The following is an 18,132-nucleotide window of genomic DNA, read 5'->3' on the forward strand; positions in this document are numbered from 1 at the left end:
TCAGGTGCTTAATGACTGGAGACTGAGCTCCTGTGAAGGAGAGAATGAGAGAGAACAGTGTAGGTCTGGAGTCAGAGGACCACATGGTCTACACAGGGGTGCCTGAGATGAGAACAGAGTCTTTGCTGAGGTTCACAGAGATAATTCTTAGTGTCTTGCCTGGAAGGGAGATGACCTCATGACTCGATCAGGAAGCACAACTGTTATAGTATCCATAAGCATTTATTAAATACCAATGGACTATGTTCTCTAAGGATATAAAGATGAATTGAACCAAAGATCCTGGTTGCTATTCAAGAGTATTGACAAAGTTGTTTGCAAGGTCCAAGAAATGGACAGAGAAAAAATTTCAGGCTACAGGGGTCTACCGAAGACTGCAAAAGAATCCAGCAAGGATCCCTAATATTTTCTCTCCTTTTTAGAAACTTTGGAAGCCAACTCTGGTGCCATTTCAAAATCTGATGTGCTGGTGGCTAAAGCTGCACAGAAAGAGAGGATAACGGGAGCTGTCAGGAGCCGCCTGTCTTACGACCTATTTAACTTTGATCATTTCCATGATCACAGAATGCCTACCTTGCCCAAACCAACTACCTGGCAAAATGCAGCCTTGTTGACTAGGGAAACTTGGCAAGCCAGAATTTTCAGGTTAGAAAGGCAACCTATTACCTCTCCTAGAAAATATCTCAAAGCGCTTAGCGTTCTGATGTCAGCATCACCTTACATTCCGGGAACAAATTATTACAGTAGAACAGGCCTAGAACACCCAGCTGGGAGTTAATAAATCAAGGAGGAAGACTAATGGTCCTGCTCTGTGCATTCCTCCGAGGCAGGGGCCGTGTCCGATCTCCTTCGGGTGGGAGTGCAAGTGTTCTTTCTGCTCACAGGGGACGCGCCGCTGATAAGACTGTCTGGTCAGTTGAGGATACCACTCTATGAAGAAAGCCCTGGCCTCGTCTAGGGTGTGAGGAAGGTCAGCAGAAGGCGGCGCATAGAAGCAATGCCGCTATTGAAATTCCCTTTAAAATTTGGAGGCAGATATGAAGGAGACAGCAAGACAGGGTGTGTACGTAACTTGCCCTGGGAAAGGAGCTGGGCTGCCTCTCCCTCACCCCCGACGCCGCCTCCCCCGGGAGTCTCATGTTCCCCACGCCAGGGACAAAGGGAAGGAGCCCACACTTCAACCCGGGACCAGGGGCTGGGGGATCTAAGAAACACCCCCGGACGAGTTTCTGAGCAGGGAAGTGGACCGGGAACAGCGCATTTCCTGCTTCGCCTGTGCAAACCCCAGGCGGGGCCAAGCGGGAACAGGGTTACGGTCGAGGAGTCGCCCGCTGCCAACCGGGTTTCGGGGGCGGCCTCGAGGGGGCCGCGGACCCGGGAGGGATGCGGGCGGAGGGAGAGGGCGTGAAAGCAGAACGCTCATCTCCCATCCTCGTGCGGAACGAGTCCCCAAAGACCCTCCGGCCGTCGCCCTTTGTCGGCCCCGGCCGCAGAGGCCTGCGCCGCTGAGGGCCAGGGTCGGGCGCCAGGTGCCGGGTCCGAACAGCTCCAACCGTGGGGGGACCGCCCGGGCGGGGGGGGGGGGTGGAGGGGTGTGGTGGGGGCCCGGGTGGCCGCTATCTTCCCGGCCACTCCTTCCTCTCCACCTCCCCTCTCCCGCGCGCGACCTTCGACCTAGCATCCCGGACCCACGAGGGACTGGCCCGGGGACAGGGAGGAGACGCGAAAGGTATCCAGAGGCGCGGTGCCACAGCCCAGTCGGCTTCGGGGCGCGCGAATCGGCGGCGTGGGGCTGCGGCCCTACCTGGAGGTGCGGAGCCCGGCCGCGCTCCGCGCGGCGCCTCCCGCTCGGCTCCCGGGGCTGCCCCCGGCGCGCGATTTATAAATGCAAAGGCCTTATTGTTTTTCTTTGTCCCGGGGATACCATTGTCTATTCACCGGCGGGCCGCCCCGGCGTTTTCCCTGGGTTTGCGGCGCGCACTCCCCTCCCCGCCCCCACGGACTTGGTCTCCAGAGCAAACCCGGATCTGTCTGGGTGCCCATGGCCTTCCTCATCGACTTGAGTGTCCTTCGTTTGGCTCCCGCTTCCCGAGCATCGAAAACACAAAAGCCTGCAGGAAATCACCAGCCTTTGCCTGGTCACTCAGGGGCCTGGGGAAAAGCGGGGCTCTGACTCCTCCAGGTCTAAGCCACATGTCGTCACCTACCCGGGTTAATTTCTGCGCCCGCTGGCCAAAACCCCCAAGTGGTAACAGGCACAGCTTCTTGCTACGCTAGTCGCTTCCTCACCCAGCCTTTCGAGCCTCAGGTCTGGCCTGGGAACCTTGAGCACAATTAGTAGCCAGGAGCCCAGAGATCCGGGATCGTGCAACGCGAATGCACCGGCCGGCTACACGAGCGGGTGTACAAGGCTCTTCCTCGAGAAACTTGTTTGCTCCCCCCCCCCCCGCGCGTAAATCTCTCGTGTTGGGAAAAGCAAGCCTTGCAGGAAGTCACTCCGGATGTTTGCTGCTTTTCATGTGGCATTTGTGGCTGGCTCTGATAAGGTCCTGAGCTGGACTTCCAACACCGCGTTTAGTAAAGAGACCAGAATAGAAGAGTCCACACACACCGCGGACTGGTCTGCGGCACCGCGGCCCCCAACACCCTCCCCCCGAAATATATGACAAGTGACTGATCACAAGAAATTAGATCTAGGAAATGGTATGTAAAAGGGACTAGTCTTGGAAAGGCACCATAATTCCTTCCTGGTAAATATAAGTTAACTGCTACTTTATAACTCCCAAGGAGGGTGTTATGAGAAGTAGGGGGAGGGCAAATCTGAAGCTCCAACTCCATCCTATGGATGCTGTGCTCACACCTGATTTCTTAATAATCTTGACAAACAAAAATCAGTAGTCTCTAGGAACAAGTGCAAAGAATAATGGGGAACCCCAGGTTTTCTTTGCCATCCGTTTCTCTACCCTCTTGGCACCTCTTCCTATAGTGAGGTGGGCGACGAAGAACGAGGATGAAGAAAGTGTACAAGGGTAAATCCATGCCTATACATTTTTTGGACTCACACCTGGATTGTATTTCCTGTACTCTATTTTATTTTTTACAGAATTAGTCAAATAGATTAATCTAGACAGATAAAATGGATTCTGGAATGGGCATTGTTTTTGTTTAGTTTTCAATCTCTATTCTAAGTAAACTCTAATTAGTTCATAAGAACTTTTCCCCTAATAGAAAATTCTGCTTTGAGATCTTTGAAAAGATATTTATTACCATCCAGAAAAGTTAGAGAAGATCGCCAAGAAAACAGTAAGCAGCAAGGTGTGGGATTAATTTGTTCTCTCTACTCCTATAGTTTCCTTACTTATATAACCATTTGCAGTGCAACTATGCTTAATTTTAAAGATCATTTTTTTTTCAGAAAAAATAAAGCTTAAAGGAAAAGTACCTAATCAGTTAAATTTAAGATCAGCTGCTTCAAAACTAATTAAAAATAACACCTCTCTATGATTTCCTATAACAGATTAATTTTTTTTCTTGTGTGCACCGCAGAGACCCAGGAACTAGAACTACTTTCTTAGTTTGTCGCCTGTGTGAAGACTGGCTGCTAAAGGTGAGGGAGGGCAGCCAGAGCTTCGCAGAGCCCCACAGGGTTAAAGCTGGCTTACAACAGTGTGTGGGACTTCTCTGGAGAAACAGCAACGTCAGAGAAACTGAAGGCCAGGGGTTTCCAAAGGCTCTGTGTTGCTTTGTCGTTATGGAAGCCACTAATACGCAGACTTGACAGATTACTTTGTCACTACAGTGTCACCCAAAAAGCTGCAGCATTTACTTCCCAGATCTGGGGTGTGAGCCCTAGTTTTTCATCACCCGTTCACTGTAAACAAGGAAAATCTGTTCTGGAGATTGATATATTGATTTCTTGGCAAAGTTATCTAATTATGCAGAAATGGTTGGTTAGTTGCCTTAGAAAACAACGTAAATACACAAACACAACAGTCTGTGGTTTCCTGAGCTCCAAGAGCTCCAAGCCTGAAGGCAGACTACTGGAGATCAATTCCACTCTCCAGCGCTGTGATCTCGGACAAATTCCTTAACCTCTCTGTGCCTGTTTCCTCCTCCTTACAAGTAAATTAGTTTGCTAATGTTTGGAGGGCTCTAAGAACAGTGTGTGGCATGCTGTGCCTATATAAGTGCGATATAAGGGCTTATTTAAATAATCCCATTGAAAAGTTTTCTCAGATTTAAATACAAGTTTAAGTCATTCAGATTTTCATTCCAATCTAGAGAAATGTACAGGAATCCCCTAATTATCTGTGAGAATGACCACCTTAAACTGACCCTAAGACCTACAGTTACCTTGCTGCTCAAAAGGATTGCTCTCTTTCCTTTAATAGATGGGCATTTAGATAAATATTGCTGCTGTTTTTAGCACATTGTAGAAATCAAAACTTTTGTCTCTTTTACTGAACACACATGAGAAAATTATCTTCATTATATATTCATGTACAAATTTTCAAGGGTTGGTTCATCGTTAGGAATAAAGGCTTTAAATTCTTCAGAATGACGGTATATTGGCTACAGAAAAGTCATTCCTTATTTCATCCTATTTTAGAAATTAGAATTTACCTCCGACATAGCGTTTTGAATATAATACAAGGAGGTTGAGTCCTTGGGGAAAGAATGTGTTTTTTATTTATTATCAACAGCGTCTACTGCATTCGATAAAATACATTTGAAGAAGACACCCGTAGGGTTCCTTGGAAGAAAGATAGGCCACCCACCACTGAAACACCACTGAAATAAAAAGTGGGTGCTTAGTGTGTTGATCCCAACTACCGTGGCCAAGTACTTCTATCCAGCGGTACAGTTAGCATCCCAGAAGGTTTCTCAGGAGTCCCCCTTCCCGGGTCAGAGAGGACGTGGCGCCAAAGCCCGGCTCCAGCCAGTTTTCCCGGGGGCAAGTGTAGCTCTGGGCTCGAGGCCGGGGGAGGGGAAAAGGGCAGGCGTGGGGTTGAGCTGGGACTTGGGACTCAGACGGCGGGCTGGGCGTGGACCAAAGGACGCCCTCCCGGCCCGCCCCCGCCGCTCCATTGGCCACATCGGTGCAGAAAAGGCCTGGCGGCCGGGGGCGCCCGCAGTGTCACTGGGCCGGCGGGGGCGCGCGCTGCGCCGTGGGCTGGGACTGGCCAGGAACGGCGGCGGCGGGTGCGGGCCCAGGAGACTCGAGCAGCCGCGGGGCCTCGGCCTCGCTCGCTCCTCACCCCCTCCCCCCGCGCCGGGGGAGGCGGCGTGTCCGGCGGAGGGTTGTGGGGCGCGGGGCCGGGCTGGAGCGCCATGAGCAGCCCGGATGCGGGATACGCCAGTGACGACCAGAGCCAGAGCCGGAGCGCGCTGCCCGCGGTGATGGCCGGGCTGGGCCCCTGCCCCTGGGCCGAGTCGCTGAGCCCCCTCGGGGACATGAAGGTGAAGGGCGAGGCGGCGGCGAGCAGCGGGGCGCCGGCCGGGGCGGCGGGCCGAGCCAAGGGCGAGTCTCGCATCCGGCGGCCGATGAACGCCTTCATGGTGTGGGCTAAGGACGAGCGCAAGCGCCTGGCGCAGCAGAACCCAGACCTGCACAACGCCGAGCTGAGCAAGATGCTGGGTGAGTCCGAGCTCGCGACCCAGGTAGTGCGAATCGCGTTGCCACTTCCTTGAGCGCAAAAGGGCGCGGGCCTCGCGCCCGAGGCGAGCGGTGTGCTGCGGCCACGTCTTTCCCCGAGGCCCTAGGTTCCCCTCTGGCTCTTCGCTCTCCCGATTCTGCAAAGGGCTTTCGGCCTCGGTCATCAGTGCCCGGATTACCGGGGTGATCAGGGGCGCGGGTACAACGGCTCCGGGGAGGCGGCTTCCCGGCGCGTCTGAGCGGCGGCGAGGGCACCCTGGCGCCGAGCTGGGTTGGTCGTGCCAGTTCCCTGACTCCTTCCCCGGGTACGGGACGTTTTCAATTCTTCGAACGACCGGGAGTGGGTGAGCGGGGAAGCCGCTTCCAGGAGGCTAAAAGAAGGGAGGGATGCCCTTAGAGGACCCCAGATCTCTTTTCTTCCCCCAGTGCTCGGACTCCACTAGGTCTCCTGAGCCCCATAGTTTCACTCTTTAACTTGACCCCTTCCTCCTTCCAGTTGCACAATTCAAGGGCGGAGGGGAGAGGTGGGGCCAGGTGGGGCCTGGGAGCGGGAGCTCAGGGTAAGCCCCGCGCCCTTCTCCACCTCCCACGCCTATGCAGGCAAGTCGTGGAAAGCGCTGACCCTGGCGGAGAAGCGGCCCTTCGTGGAGGAGGCCGAGCGGCTGCGCGTGCAGCACATGCAGGACCATCCCAACTACAAGTACCGGCCGCGGCGGCGCAAGCAGGTGAAGCGGCTGAAGCGGGTGGAGGGCGGCTTCCTGCACGGCCTCGCCGAGCCGCAGGTGGCCGCGCTGGGCCCTGAGGGCGGCCGCGTGGCCGTGGACGGCCTGGGCCTGCCCTTCCCCGATCAGGGCTTCCCCGCGGGCCCGCCGCTGCTGCCCCCGCACATGGGCGGCCACTACCGCGACTGCCAGGGCCTGGGCGCACCCCCGCTCGACGGCTACCCGCTGCCCACGCCCGACACGTCCCCCCTGGACGGCGTGGAGCCGGATCCGGCCTTCTTCGCTGCGCCGCTGCCCGGGGACTGTCCAGCAGCCGGGCCCTACAGCTATGCGCAGGCCTCGGACTACGGGGGGCCCCCGGAGCCGCCCGCCGGCCCCATGCACCCCCGGCTCGGCCCCGAGCCCGCGGGCTCCGCAATGTCGGGCCTCCTGGCGCCCCCCAGCGCGCTGCACATGTACTACGGCGCGATGGGCTCTCCGGCGGCGGCGGGGGGCGGGCGCGGCTTCCAGATGCAGCCGCAGCAGCACCCGCCGGGCCCTGGGCAGCCGTCGCCCCCTCCCGAGGCGCTGTCCTGCCGGGACGGCGCGGACCCGAGCCAGCCCGCCGACCTCCTCGGGGAGGTGGACCGCACGGAATTCGAACAGTATCTGCACTTTGTGTGCAAGCCCGAGATGGGTCTCCCCTACCAGGGACATGACTCTAGTGTGAATCTCCCGGACAGCCACGGGGCCATCTCCTCGGTGGTGTCCGATGCTAGCTCTGCGGTATATTACTGCAGCTATCCTGACGTCTGACGAGTCCCCAGCCGACCCAGCCTGCAGGCCAGAAGCAGTGTTACACACTTCCCGGAGGAGCGAAGGAAATCCTCAGCCTCGTGTTGTGTTGTTTTGTTTTTAAGTTGCCTTGGCATATAATTTATGGTAATTTATTTTGTCTGCCACTTGAACAGTTGGGGGGAGAAAAATGTGAGGGTGTGTTTTAAGATTTGTTCAGATACTTGTTTCCCACCGTTACATTGTTAAAAGCCCATTTCCAACTTCAAGTTTACCAGTTTTGAATGTGTCCCAGAACAACTTGCTCCATTTCCTGAAAATTTATTGATCAAAGAAATTTTGTCCTGGGTATGTTTTTTCAATCTTTAAAAAAATAAAATCTGGAATCTTTTTCACTCTGCTAGTGCCTCTCTCACACAACTCTCACACAACCAGTTTTTGAGATCAATGTTGAGTATAAATAGGATTAGGAATATTTTAATGGTGACATTTAATATATAGTTACTGTAAATTTCTCATTCTCTCATAATAGTAGACCTAAATGACTCCAAGGAGAAGCCCTAAAAATGAACATTAGGATGTCCAATTTTGATGTAATCATTTTTGTTAGGGGAAAAACCCTCGTGAAATGGGCCTACATTATACATTTCAAGTGATAGTAGTCTCTAAAAAGTAATGGTTTTTCTGTTTCGGTATATCACTTTCACCAGAGGAGAACATGTAAGTAATTTTGGTTTTCTAGTTGTTGAATCTTGAGACCTGCCTGAAGAGGCTTTTGGATTTTTTTTTTTTTTTTTTTTTTTGGTCTGCGTTTCACGAACAGTCTTTACACTCCCTCTCAACACTGAACTTGCCAATTCTCACGTGCCTACTCCTTGGGAAGTAGTGTTGCTGGGTTAAAAATAATTTGAAGGAGTCACAGGAACTAATCAAAATAAAATGTGCATTGTGACCTTTTAATGAACCTCGTCATTTATAATTTCAATAGGCTATTTTGCTATAAAGTGCATACGTGGCCCATTGCGTTTCCTGACTAAACTCTGGAGGGGTCCAGGGATGATTTGTATGTGATATGCCTTACAAATGCAACAACAAAAACAGACACGTTGATACAGATGGCTTGTGATGGGCATTTCTCGTGCCAGATGTTGTCAGCAATGCCATTTTGTCCCGACTTTGAGCCTGACCAAGCCTATGAGCTTAGGTGCTATCATCCCGGTTTTGCAAGTGAGGGAAGGAGGCACGGAGCCCTCATCTGCCACATATATATGGTGAAAGCTTCGTGTTACAAGTTCTCACAACGTATTTGTTCTGTTTTCCTTTGTGCCTCGATGTATCCCGTGGGCACCGGGAGAGCTTGCATTCTGGAGGTGAGAAACTACATAATTCTCCATACTAATAAATGCTGTAGAGAGAAGGGAGGAGAAGCGGGGGGGGGGGGGGGGGGGGGGGGGGGATAGCTCAAAGCATGTCTCTTGAGGAGGGATATCTGAACGGGAATGGTTTCCTGGATTCTCTTGAGAAATTGGCAGGGTGTCTGTTTTTTAGAAAGGGTTCCTGGATGCTAGGAATGTTCGAGATAGAAAGTTTCAGTGGGGAAAAGTATTTCGTTAGACATAACAGAGGTTACCTTAAAAACTTGAAATTATAAAGTTCATGCCAGGCTTATATATCATCAAATCTTATTTGCCTCTACTGCTACCCTTTTCCACATTCTTTCCTCTTCTGACCCCAGACAGGTTCTGCTTCCAGCCTAGTTCCTTCCCCAGGATGTGCCAAGAGTTCTAGTAGATCAAGTGAGCAGAGGGGCCTCACTGGCTGAGGTTCAAGGCTGTGTCGCCAGTTCAGGTCACATGAGGCATTTTAGTGCCTACCTGGTTGGCCCAAGGAGACTCAGTTGTACCCTTGGCTGCTATCTCTTACCAAAATTAAGAAGCTAAATAGGGAAAAGAGGAAAGGGAGAAGCAAGTGGAGTGCTCAGGGGGGACAGCTGGAAGTCCTAGTGAGTTCTGTTCTTGACCACTCACTGGTACAAGGGGGAAAATAATGAGAGCTAAAATTTTAGGCATTTCTCCTGCCTTTAACCCAAGTGGAGGGTAATAGTCCTCACAGTAATTCTTGGGGGCGGAGGCATCTAGTCCATTCCTTCTCTTTCCTCAAGCAGACTCAGGTGTAGTGATCTTAGGTACCAACTAGTGATGGCATGACTTTTTGTTTTATTTGGAAACAAATATATAAAAGATAGATTGCTTTTCCCCCTTCTCTACTTCTGAGATACTTTGGAAGTATGTCAGGAGGTGGAAATCCAGGGCAGCTCTTGCTGAGTTCGAAGCCCTCTTAGGTGTCTTGCCTGGTAGAGTTCACTTTAGATGAGTCTGAGGAAAGCTAGGCATCCCCTCCCCAGGAGCATGCACATAGGCACAAACAGAATAGTTTAGGTATAGTTTTAGGCAATTCATGACCTCTCATAACCCATCCAAGGGCTATAGGAATCTGAAGCCCTCAGATTTAGAAGCCTTGATGGTAAGGTTTGTTGGGAAGCATGGCACCCAAGCATCAAAGCAAAAAGGCAGTTTCCCTATATTTGAAAACACAAAGGGACATCTCAAGAACTCTCTCGTGTTATCGAGTTCTCCCTTCTTGTGACATGTGAATCGAGGAACGTGGGGAGTGGTATGTCCTTCCGTCAAGGTGTAAAGGAAACCCCTGATGCCCTGCCCAGATGAATACACGATCTTTTCCTTTGTGCAGCTGTGGTGATGGCGGTAGCTGGTCTCCAAGGTTGGCCCCGGGAACCACACCTCAGGTGATTACATCCTTGTATAAACTCCTCCCGCGTTTAACCTGGGTTGAACTTGCTGCACTAACCCAGTAGAATGCAGCAGAAGTGATGCTGTGCCAGCTCCGGGATCAGCCCTTCAGGAGACGTAGCAGATTCTGTTTCTTGTGCTGCTGGGAGCCCTGAGCTACTGTGTAGAAAGTCCAGTTACGAAGGTGGTGAGACCGTGTGGAGAGACCATGCAGAGAAGAGAGGCCCTGAGACTCCTGGCAAAGGGAGAGGGCTCAGCCATCCCTCCAGCTGACTCCCGCCTGCTCTCCAGCCACCATCTGATTGGAACTCAAGAGACGCCAGAAGAATAAATGCCCAGACGAGCTCAGGCAGTCCACAGGTGGGAGAGATTAAAAAAGAAAAGAGATGGTTGTTATAAGCCACTAAGTTATGGGTAGCTTTGTTATATAGCAACAGATTATTGAAATGTGTTATCCTTAAATAACTCTTATTCTTAAGTGTAGAAATGTGGGTTCTGGTGGAAAAATCAGGAAAAGAGCTTTGGGGCCTCTCAGAGACACCAATATAGTTTTAAAGTGAAGGACAGAATGTAAAACTTGGATGACTCTACGATATCACCAGGGCATGGCCCCTTCTTTTCTCAAGCAGACTCAGACGAAGTGACCACAGGTACCAGCTAGTGACTGGTTTCTTAAAAGTATTAAATCTGTCTCAATTTTTTACAGTTTTATTTTGGAAACAAATTTTATTTTATTTATTATCATTTTTACATAAAGGATACATTGCTCCCCCTGTCGCCCCCATCTCTACCTCTGAGGTACTTTAGAAGTGTGTCAGGAGGTAGGAATCAAGCCCTTTTTTGGGCTGAGATACCCTGACTTGATGTTAGCATAGAGGCTATACCCCTTTGGGGGACCCAGAACAAGAAATAAGAGGGTATTTTCTTTCCCACTGAGACACTGACTACATCTCTAGTAAAGCTACCAGAGTGGATCTGATTGATTAATTACAAGCACACTTCTAAATTACTAATACAAGCAGCTAAGAGATGCTATTACTATGAAACTATTTCTTTTACTTATTATTCTTATCTCAGAAGATTGTTGTACCTTTAATTTGAATCACATTGCAAACGACATCAGCTTGTTCTTTAAATTTGTGCTGACACCAGGAAAAGCACATACAAGCAAAAGGAATTCAGAGAAAATGGAATGGAGTACTATGGACCAAAATATAACATCTCTGTGTAACAGTTTTACATGTCCTATTTCACTTTGTTTTTAATGCTCAGAACAGTGCCTGTCGCATAATAGCTGTTCAACATTCCCTTCTTCCTCCTGGTCCTCTTTGGTTTGTTTTGACAATACTGGACAGGGAGAGGTTTTATATCCATTATTTCAGCAAAGATTTATTCTTCCTGCTTACAAGGTGCTTCCTTCTGAGTCCAGAATACTCATCTGAAGAAAAGCGGTATTGATGTCCCTCCCAGTCCCCATCTGGAGTAGGAAGAGAAGGGTTCCATGCCTGCTCCTCCACATGAGGAGCCTTCAGGTCTTCGGGCCTGGGATCCAGTTGCATCTCTTGCTTAATTTTTCACTATAGCACCTATCCCTATCTTCTTTTTAGTGAGAAAGTTGCCGTGTGCTTTCTCCTGAATTTTTAGGCATCTTTATGTGAATCAACAATTCAGTTTGCACTGCCCCCCTTACACAAACACTGAACCCTCACCACCAGCAGTTCTCCAAGCTTTGTTCCAGGTACTGGATGGTAAAAATTCTTAGCGCAGTGTAAAATAGTATTTAAATAGTAAAATAGTATTTCTGAGTGCAATATAAAATTTCTTGGCACTAGTATACAGTAAGTGCTAAATAAGTTGTTGCTACGATGATAATGATGTTCTTGAATGTAAATGTTCTCTGCAGCTCAGATCTAAACAACAACTTGGCTGAATAAAGGAAAATAAAATTTAAATCTTATTCTTGCTGAAGACATTTTAGCTTTGAGGGTCTTGTTTCCACTCTAGCTAAAGTCTTAAACACTTTGCTAAAGTCGAATTCATAACAAGTATTCCCCAAACTGATGTTGCTCAAAAAGATGATTTGTGAAGTTACACTCTGCGTGGAGATTCAGAAGACCATACATAACCAGTAGTTAGACGTGCTGTCAACCCAGTTTTTTCTAGGATCATGGCCAAGGCCCACTCTGCTGGGAATCAGTGCCCTGCTACATACCTGCTCTCCTGTTAGGCAAGGAAAAGGATTGTGGCAAGCTTGCAGTAGGCTGAGCAGTTTTCTGGTCTGTCTGATTCCTCTGGGTAAGAGAAGAGCTCCCTGGGCAAGTATTGTCTGTTGTCACCTTGTATCTGAGCCGGCACCTGTTAAGTGCACGGAAAATTGACTAATTTGCTTGGTAGTCGGTAAGTACCTCAGTTTTCCACTGGGGATTCCTGAAGGAATCTGGAGTTCCTGCTTTGCGTCTCTTCTAGTTGCGACAATTGCCAGTGGCTATAACCCCTTTCTCCTGAATAACATGTCAGAACATCAGACTTAACAACACAGGAGAATAAGCTATTGGAACCAAGAGTAGAGAATGGCTGAATGATGCCATGAGTGGCAGTGTTCCAAAAGAAGAAAAATCTCTGCATTTTGAGTCAGAAGTTCATCTGGCTCAGCAACTTAGATTTGTAAGTTTGGAGAAGTCACTAATCTTTTTCTGAACTCCAGTCTCCTTATCTGTAAAAAGTAGGGATAGTGATCAAAGCCTTGTCTCCAAATGAGATTGTGCTTAAAGGACTACTTCAGGGCCACAAAAGATGCTCTCTCCTCTCCTATTGTATGTATCTCTATCTACCCCAGCAGACTTGGGGGATTTAATTTTGTTATTCCATTAGGAAAGAGAAGACAACAGTAACTTGCTTCCCCTGGGTGCTTTGATCAGTGGATTGAGAATTTTACAGCCTTTTAAGATCGTCTGTATTTGCTGGAAACACTCATCACACGTGTTTTACTCTGAGGTTTGGACAGCTCAGCTTTGACTATAAAATGAGAATAGAAATAATTTTCACTTGAAGAACTCCATATAGAATGCCTCAATTCATATGAACTATCATTTTGCATGCAAATCTCAGGGTCTTTATAAAGGGACAGTTAATTGGGACACACTGAATGCACTATCAAGTCTGCTAACATTCACCTTTCAGCCAGCCCTTCCTTCCACCAATCATAGTTTCTCAAGTCCTGAATCATATTTCCATGTCATTTACATTTTTAGGACTGAACTAAGTTGGAGTTCTTGAGGGTGAATAAGTAGAGTGGAATGGGGGAGGACAGCAGATTAAGAAATAAATTCTGGCTTCCAGCAGTTCCAAGTAATGTTGGAACTTGGTACTCGGGTTTTTGAATCATTCAGTCCTCAGAAATTATTTCCCCAGGGCAATGGTGGATGGGATGAAGACAATTGAGACATTTGCCAATTGAGACTTTGGCAAAATGAAGGAACAATGTTATAATTGTTCCCTATACAGTGGATTCTTCTGCTTATTTTAATAAACCCATCTGGATGTTTGAAAACAATAGTAGGGATTGCAAGTGCACACACACACACCAAAAATATTAAACTGAAAAGGGCTTAGTGAGATTACAGAAGGGAGATATAAGAAAATAAAAATGCAAATTTATAGTTCCAGTAAAGAGATTGTGGGTATGGAAAATGTATATAGCTTTTATTCATTTAAAAATAATTCAAAAATTTTAAATGATATAGATGTTTACAAAAAAAGCAATATTACAGGTGAGCTTGTAATATAAACTAAGGGTTGTAGGAAGATTCCATCCCTCCTCAGCCTCAGTTTCACGTGTCAATCCTTTTTTTTTTTTATTCTCTTGGGCGTTACCTACATTAATAACTCTGTTCTTCTGGCGGTTAATTAATTAATATGCCTGCGCGGCTAATTCTATGTTTATCAGTTTTAGACATTGACTTCCTGCTATAACAGCCAAGCGTTTCCTGCGCTCCTCTATCCACCGCACGTAGTTAGATCCTTATTTTAATTTCTTCTATTGATTACTATTGCCTTTTCAAGTACTAGGATTACACACCATTTTTCTCGTTCCATCACAAACACGCGAAATCTTTACCCTCCACTGCGAAAGGTAAGGATCTTGGTGCTCCCAGCCTTCCCAGAGGTCCTGGGTGCCGCATTCTCTTCTGCAAAGGTGGATTTTTCTAATGAATTTTGGGGGGGGGGGGCTGGGAGTAGATGGAATATTGATGCACACGTTATATGGAAAGGTATCCAATTTTACCGCATTTTAATCAAACCTAGACAATTGGGACTGCTTACCGCCGTGGCTGTGACTTTAAATTCACTCACTTCTTACACCCACTAGGAAAGAGAAGTGGTCTCCCTAAAGCTTTACCCAGAGAAATAATAAAATCATGTAAAGGGGCAAACAGTAAGCTCGCCCCAACCCTCCGCCCCTTGCCCTTCCAAGTCGGGGGGGAGGCTGCGGCGATTCCCGGCGATTCCCTCCGGCGTGCGCATCTCTGAGCTGCAAAGGCGCTGGAAGCCGAGCGCGCCGCGCTCCCCTCGCCAGAAATGGGCACACCGGCTCCATTAATTCAGGGGAACATTTTAACAAGACTCTGCGATGACTTTAACTTACAAGGTAAAAGACCGTAGGTTTCGTGTAAAAAAAAGAGCCCGGAGTGGGAGTCAAGGAGAGCACCGCCACCCCGGTGACGGGGACGAAGACTGCGACGTCGTGCGTCTGCTTCGAGGCGTTTCGAGCCCTGGTGCCTGCCCAGCACGGGCAGACACGGCCTAAAACGAATCGGCCTCAAAAGTTAGAACAGGGCTTCCCTTTGGTACTCGTTCTGGAGCCTGCCCGCTGCGCCGAGACTTCAGAAAGTCCAAACGTGACAGCCGGGACCGACTTTCCTCGGAGGAGGGGAGGGGATTTGAGTCTTGGCGCGGTTTTTTCTGCTGAAGGGAAAATTAAACCCAAAGACCGTCGGCTGCGCGTTAGTGAGCGGGTGGCTGTGCATCGCGGTGCGCGGCGCCTGAGTTCTTGGCCGCGCAAGCGGAGCGGGCGGCGGGAGCAGGGGTTCTCCGTGGGCCACATCGGTGCAGAAAAGGCCTGGCGGCCGGGGGCGCCCGCAGTGTCACTGGGCCGGCGGGGGCGCGCGCTGCGCCGTGGGCTGGGACTGGCCAGGAACGGCGGCGGCGGGTGCGGGCCCAGGAGACTCGAGCAGCCGCGGGGCCTCGGCCTCGCTCGCTCCTCACCCCCTCCCCCCGCGCCGGGGGAGGCGGCGTGTCCGGCGGAGGGTTGTGGGGCGCGGGGCCGGGCTGGAGCGCCATGAGCAGCCCGGATGCGGGATACGCCAGTGACGACCAGAGCCAGAGCCGGAGCGCGCTGCCCGCGGTGATGGCCGGGCTGGGCCCCTGCCCCTGGGCCGAGTCGCTGAGCCCCCTCGGGGACATGAAGGTGAAGGGCGAGGCGGCGGCGAGCAGCGGGGCGCCGGCCGGGGCGGCGGGCCGAGCCAAGGGCGAGTCTCGCATCCGGTGACTTCAAGGTGTGGTTAAGGCCGAGCGCCAGCGGGCTGGCGCGGGGACCCCTGCCCCGCACGACGTGGAGCTGCGCCTGATGCCTGGGGAGGCGGCGCGGGCGGGGGGGGGGGGCGGAGGCGCTGAGAACCGAGGACGTGGGAGGAGTGGGTTTCTGCAGGGGAGGACGCCGGGCTCCGGGAAAATCCGCGTACGTGGGTCAATGGCTCTACCTCTGAGAACTCGCTGGTATTGTGAGTTTTACCCCTGGAGAAAGAATTGACTGGCAGGTGCAGAATCATCTTGTGGGCGGGAGATAAAATTCAACAAAAAGTTCAAGACCGAATCGTTAACCATCTCTAGGTGTAAATGATAAAGAACACGAAATTTTGCCGTCTGGGAAAGGTTTTCAAGTTGTCTTCTAATTGGGCAAGGCTTTCTAAAAAAGAAAACTTGAATGCTCTGATTCCAAGGTTTAAAAAAGAGCTCCATTTCTCAGGTAAGAAATTGAGAGACTTACTATAGATAAAACTGCTCGTCATTAATGGAGCTGGAAATACATCCAACAGCACCCTTCAGAAAAACGCGCAAAGCTTTAGAATTTCAAGCGAGACAGGTTGCGGTCTTGACTTTTTTTTTTTGATGCTCAAGTTTGTTAGAAAAGCCGGGGAACCGTGGCCTCTAGTTGCGAGGAGTTCGAGCTCATTTCGCTTTCAGTCTTTTGAAGTTGAGGGAATTTTTTTAAGAAGGAATAAAATGGCCAGACTTTATTTCGTCTTACCAATGTAAAATCATTTGTCTTCTGCGTAAATAGCTTGATTTAAAATACTTAATTTCCTATTTTTTCTATAAAAATGTAAGCAGCACACCAAGGGAAAACTACGTTATCCCTGCCCTAGTCCGAACCTCGGAGCTGGTGACTGCTTACAATATCCTGTTTTCCTTGCACAGATTTTCTCTGCACCTACAATTAAACAAACATGTAGGATCCCCGCCCCCCGGCCCCCCGCCGGCACTAATGGGATCCCTACTATTCTGCAGCTTGCCTTTTCAGTTGACGGTATGTATTTGGCGTTCCTGTATTCCTAGAAGGTGAACCTCTCTACTTGGTTGCTGGTCCGCTCCACTGTTCTGGGAGTCAGCTCCACTTGTTCTCTCTCCAGATGCATGGTCCAATATAAGCTTGTATCTTCACTTAAATCCTTTCAGGTACAGCTGGGGTCCTGAATCCCTCACACTCATGCAAAAACTGAGTTTGTGTACATGAACGGAGAGGACCTGCGCTTAAAACACAGCGGGCTCCGTGGGGAGCACATTTCACTCGAGAAGAGGCAGAAACTGCATGCCCCGAGTGCGATCTGTTACAGGACCGGTTCTTTCTGTGTCTGAGCTCAGGCGTGCCGGCAGCCAAGCGGTGGATGGGAAAGTCCGCTGGCAGTACTCGCTCCTGGAGACTGTCCCTAAGTTGCCAGCCTTGCCAGGGCAGGTGTCGGCCTGTCAGGCTGCCTCGTTGGCACTTCCAGGCTGAGAAGGCGTCCCAAGGAGCTGATTCGGTCGAGATGGTGAGATCTGCTTCGATAATCATTGGCGGATGGAGTCCCTGGTGTCCCTGTTCTGGCATAGTGGTTAACATTAACCTCCACTATGGGACTGTCTTGGGGTGCATGATAAAGCATGTGGGGCACCGCTTTGCAGGCTGCCCGCGGCTTGTCAGATGTCCCTGCTCTGCGAGTTGGGAAGCGACTCGGTGCCCAGCGAGGCGGGCACCCGCAGAGGAGCGGCCTTCCTGGGGGAGGCGGCGCTGCGCTGGGGCCCTCAGGAGCAGCCCGGCGACCAGGACAGGCCCCCGCCGCCGCAGGCGGCCGCGTGGCCGTGGACGGCCTGGGCCTGCCCTTCCCGGAGCAGGGCTTCCCCGCGGGCCCGCCGCTGCTGCCCCCGCACATGGGCGGCCACTACCGCGACTGCCAGGGCCTGGGCGCACCCCCGCTCGACGGCTACCCGCTGCCCACGCCCGACACGTCCCCCCTGGACGGGGTGGACCCAATCCCTCCTTCCCCGCCCAGCTGCCCGGGGATTGTCCGGCAGCCGGCCGCCACATCTCTCGGACTACCCGGGCGCCCCGGAACCGCTTGTCGGCCCCGTGCACCCCCGCTTGGCCCGAGCCCGCTGGCCCCGCAATGCCGAGCCTCCTGTAGCCCCCCAGCGCGCTGCACACGTACTACCGCGGTGGCCTCGCCGGCGGCGGGGGCGGGGAGGGCGGGGCGGGGCGCAGCTTCCAGATGCAGCCGCAGCCCCACCTGCCAGGCGGGGCGTCAGTCGCCCAGTCTCGAGGCGCCGTTCCGCAGAGATAGCACCGACCCGAGCCGGCCTGCTGAGCTCCTCCAGGACCAAGCAGCTGCGAATGCTGGCTTGAGCCCCTCGGCTCTGTCCTCTTGAGTTCTGTTGCCAGTTTACCGTGTATTAGTACAGCTGTCACAGTATTTGAAACTTTCCAGTCTTTCTTAGAACGAACATTCCAGTAAGAACAACGTTTAACATTGTTAACATCTGAAAGAAGGCAATGCAAAAGTGGGCTCTGCTTAAACATATGTAAAGTCCATCTTTTTCCATTTTCTGTATATGCACGTTATTTTTATATTGAAGT

At 50.9% G+C, this 18,132-nt stretch overlaps 1 protein-coding gene and 1 pseudogene across 1 annotated transcript; both read left to right on the forward strand.

The window, feature by feature from the left end:
- The first annotated feature begins 5,189 nt into the window (after positions 1-5,189).
- On the forward strand, positions 5,190-7,543 carry LOC131396481 (transcription factor SOX-17). The gene is made up of 2 exons (XM_058528714.1): positions 5,190-5,638; positions 6,257-7,543. Exons 1-2 carry the CDS (start codon positions 5,332-5,334, stop codon positions 7,171-7,173), a joined length of 1,224 nt encoding a protein of 407 aa, XP_058384697.1. The 5' UTR covers positions 5,190-5,331; the 3' UTR covers positions 7,174-7,543.
- A 7,692-nt stretch (positions 7,544-15,235) lies between these two features.
- Positions 15,236-17,924, forward strand: LOC131396630 (transcription factor SOX-17-like; annotated as a pseudogene).
- Positions 17,925-18,132: the final 208 nt, after the last annotated feature.

Source organism: Diceros bicornis, chromosome 33 (assembly GCF_020826845.1).
Source record: "Diceros bicornis minor isolate mBicDic1 chromosome 33, mDicBic1.mat.cur, whole genome shotgun sequence".
Classification (NCBI taxonomy): domain Eukaryota; kingdom Metazoa; phylum Chordata; class Mammalia; order Perissodactyla; family Rhinocerotidae; genus Diceros; species Diceros bicornis.

Bases quoted from the DNA above. Each gene is read 5' to 3' on its own strand.
- LOC131396481 (XM_058528714.1), top strand. From the start codon at position 5,332: ATGAGCAGCCCGGATGCGGGATACGCCAGTGACGACCAGAGCCAGAGC. The intron at 5,639-6,256 runs GTGAGTCCGAGC...ACGCCTATGCAG, and splicing joins CGAGCTGAGCAAGATGCTGG to GCAAGTCGTGGAAAGCGCTG.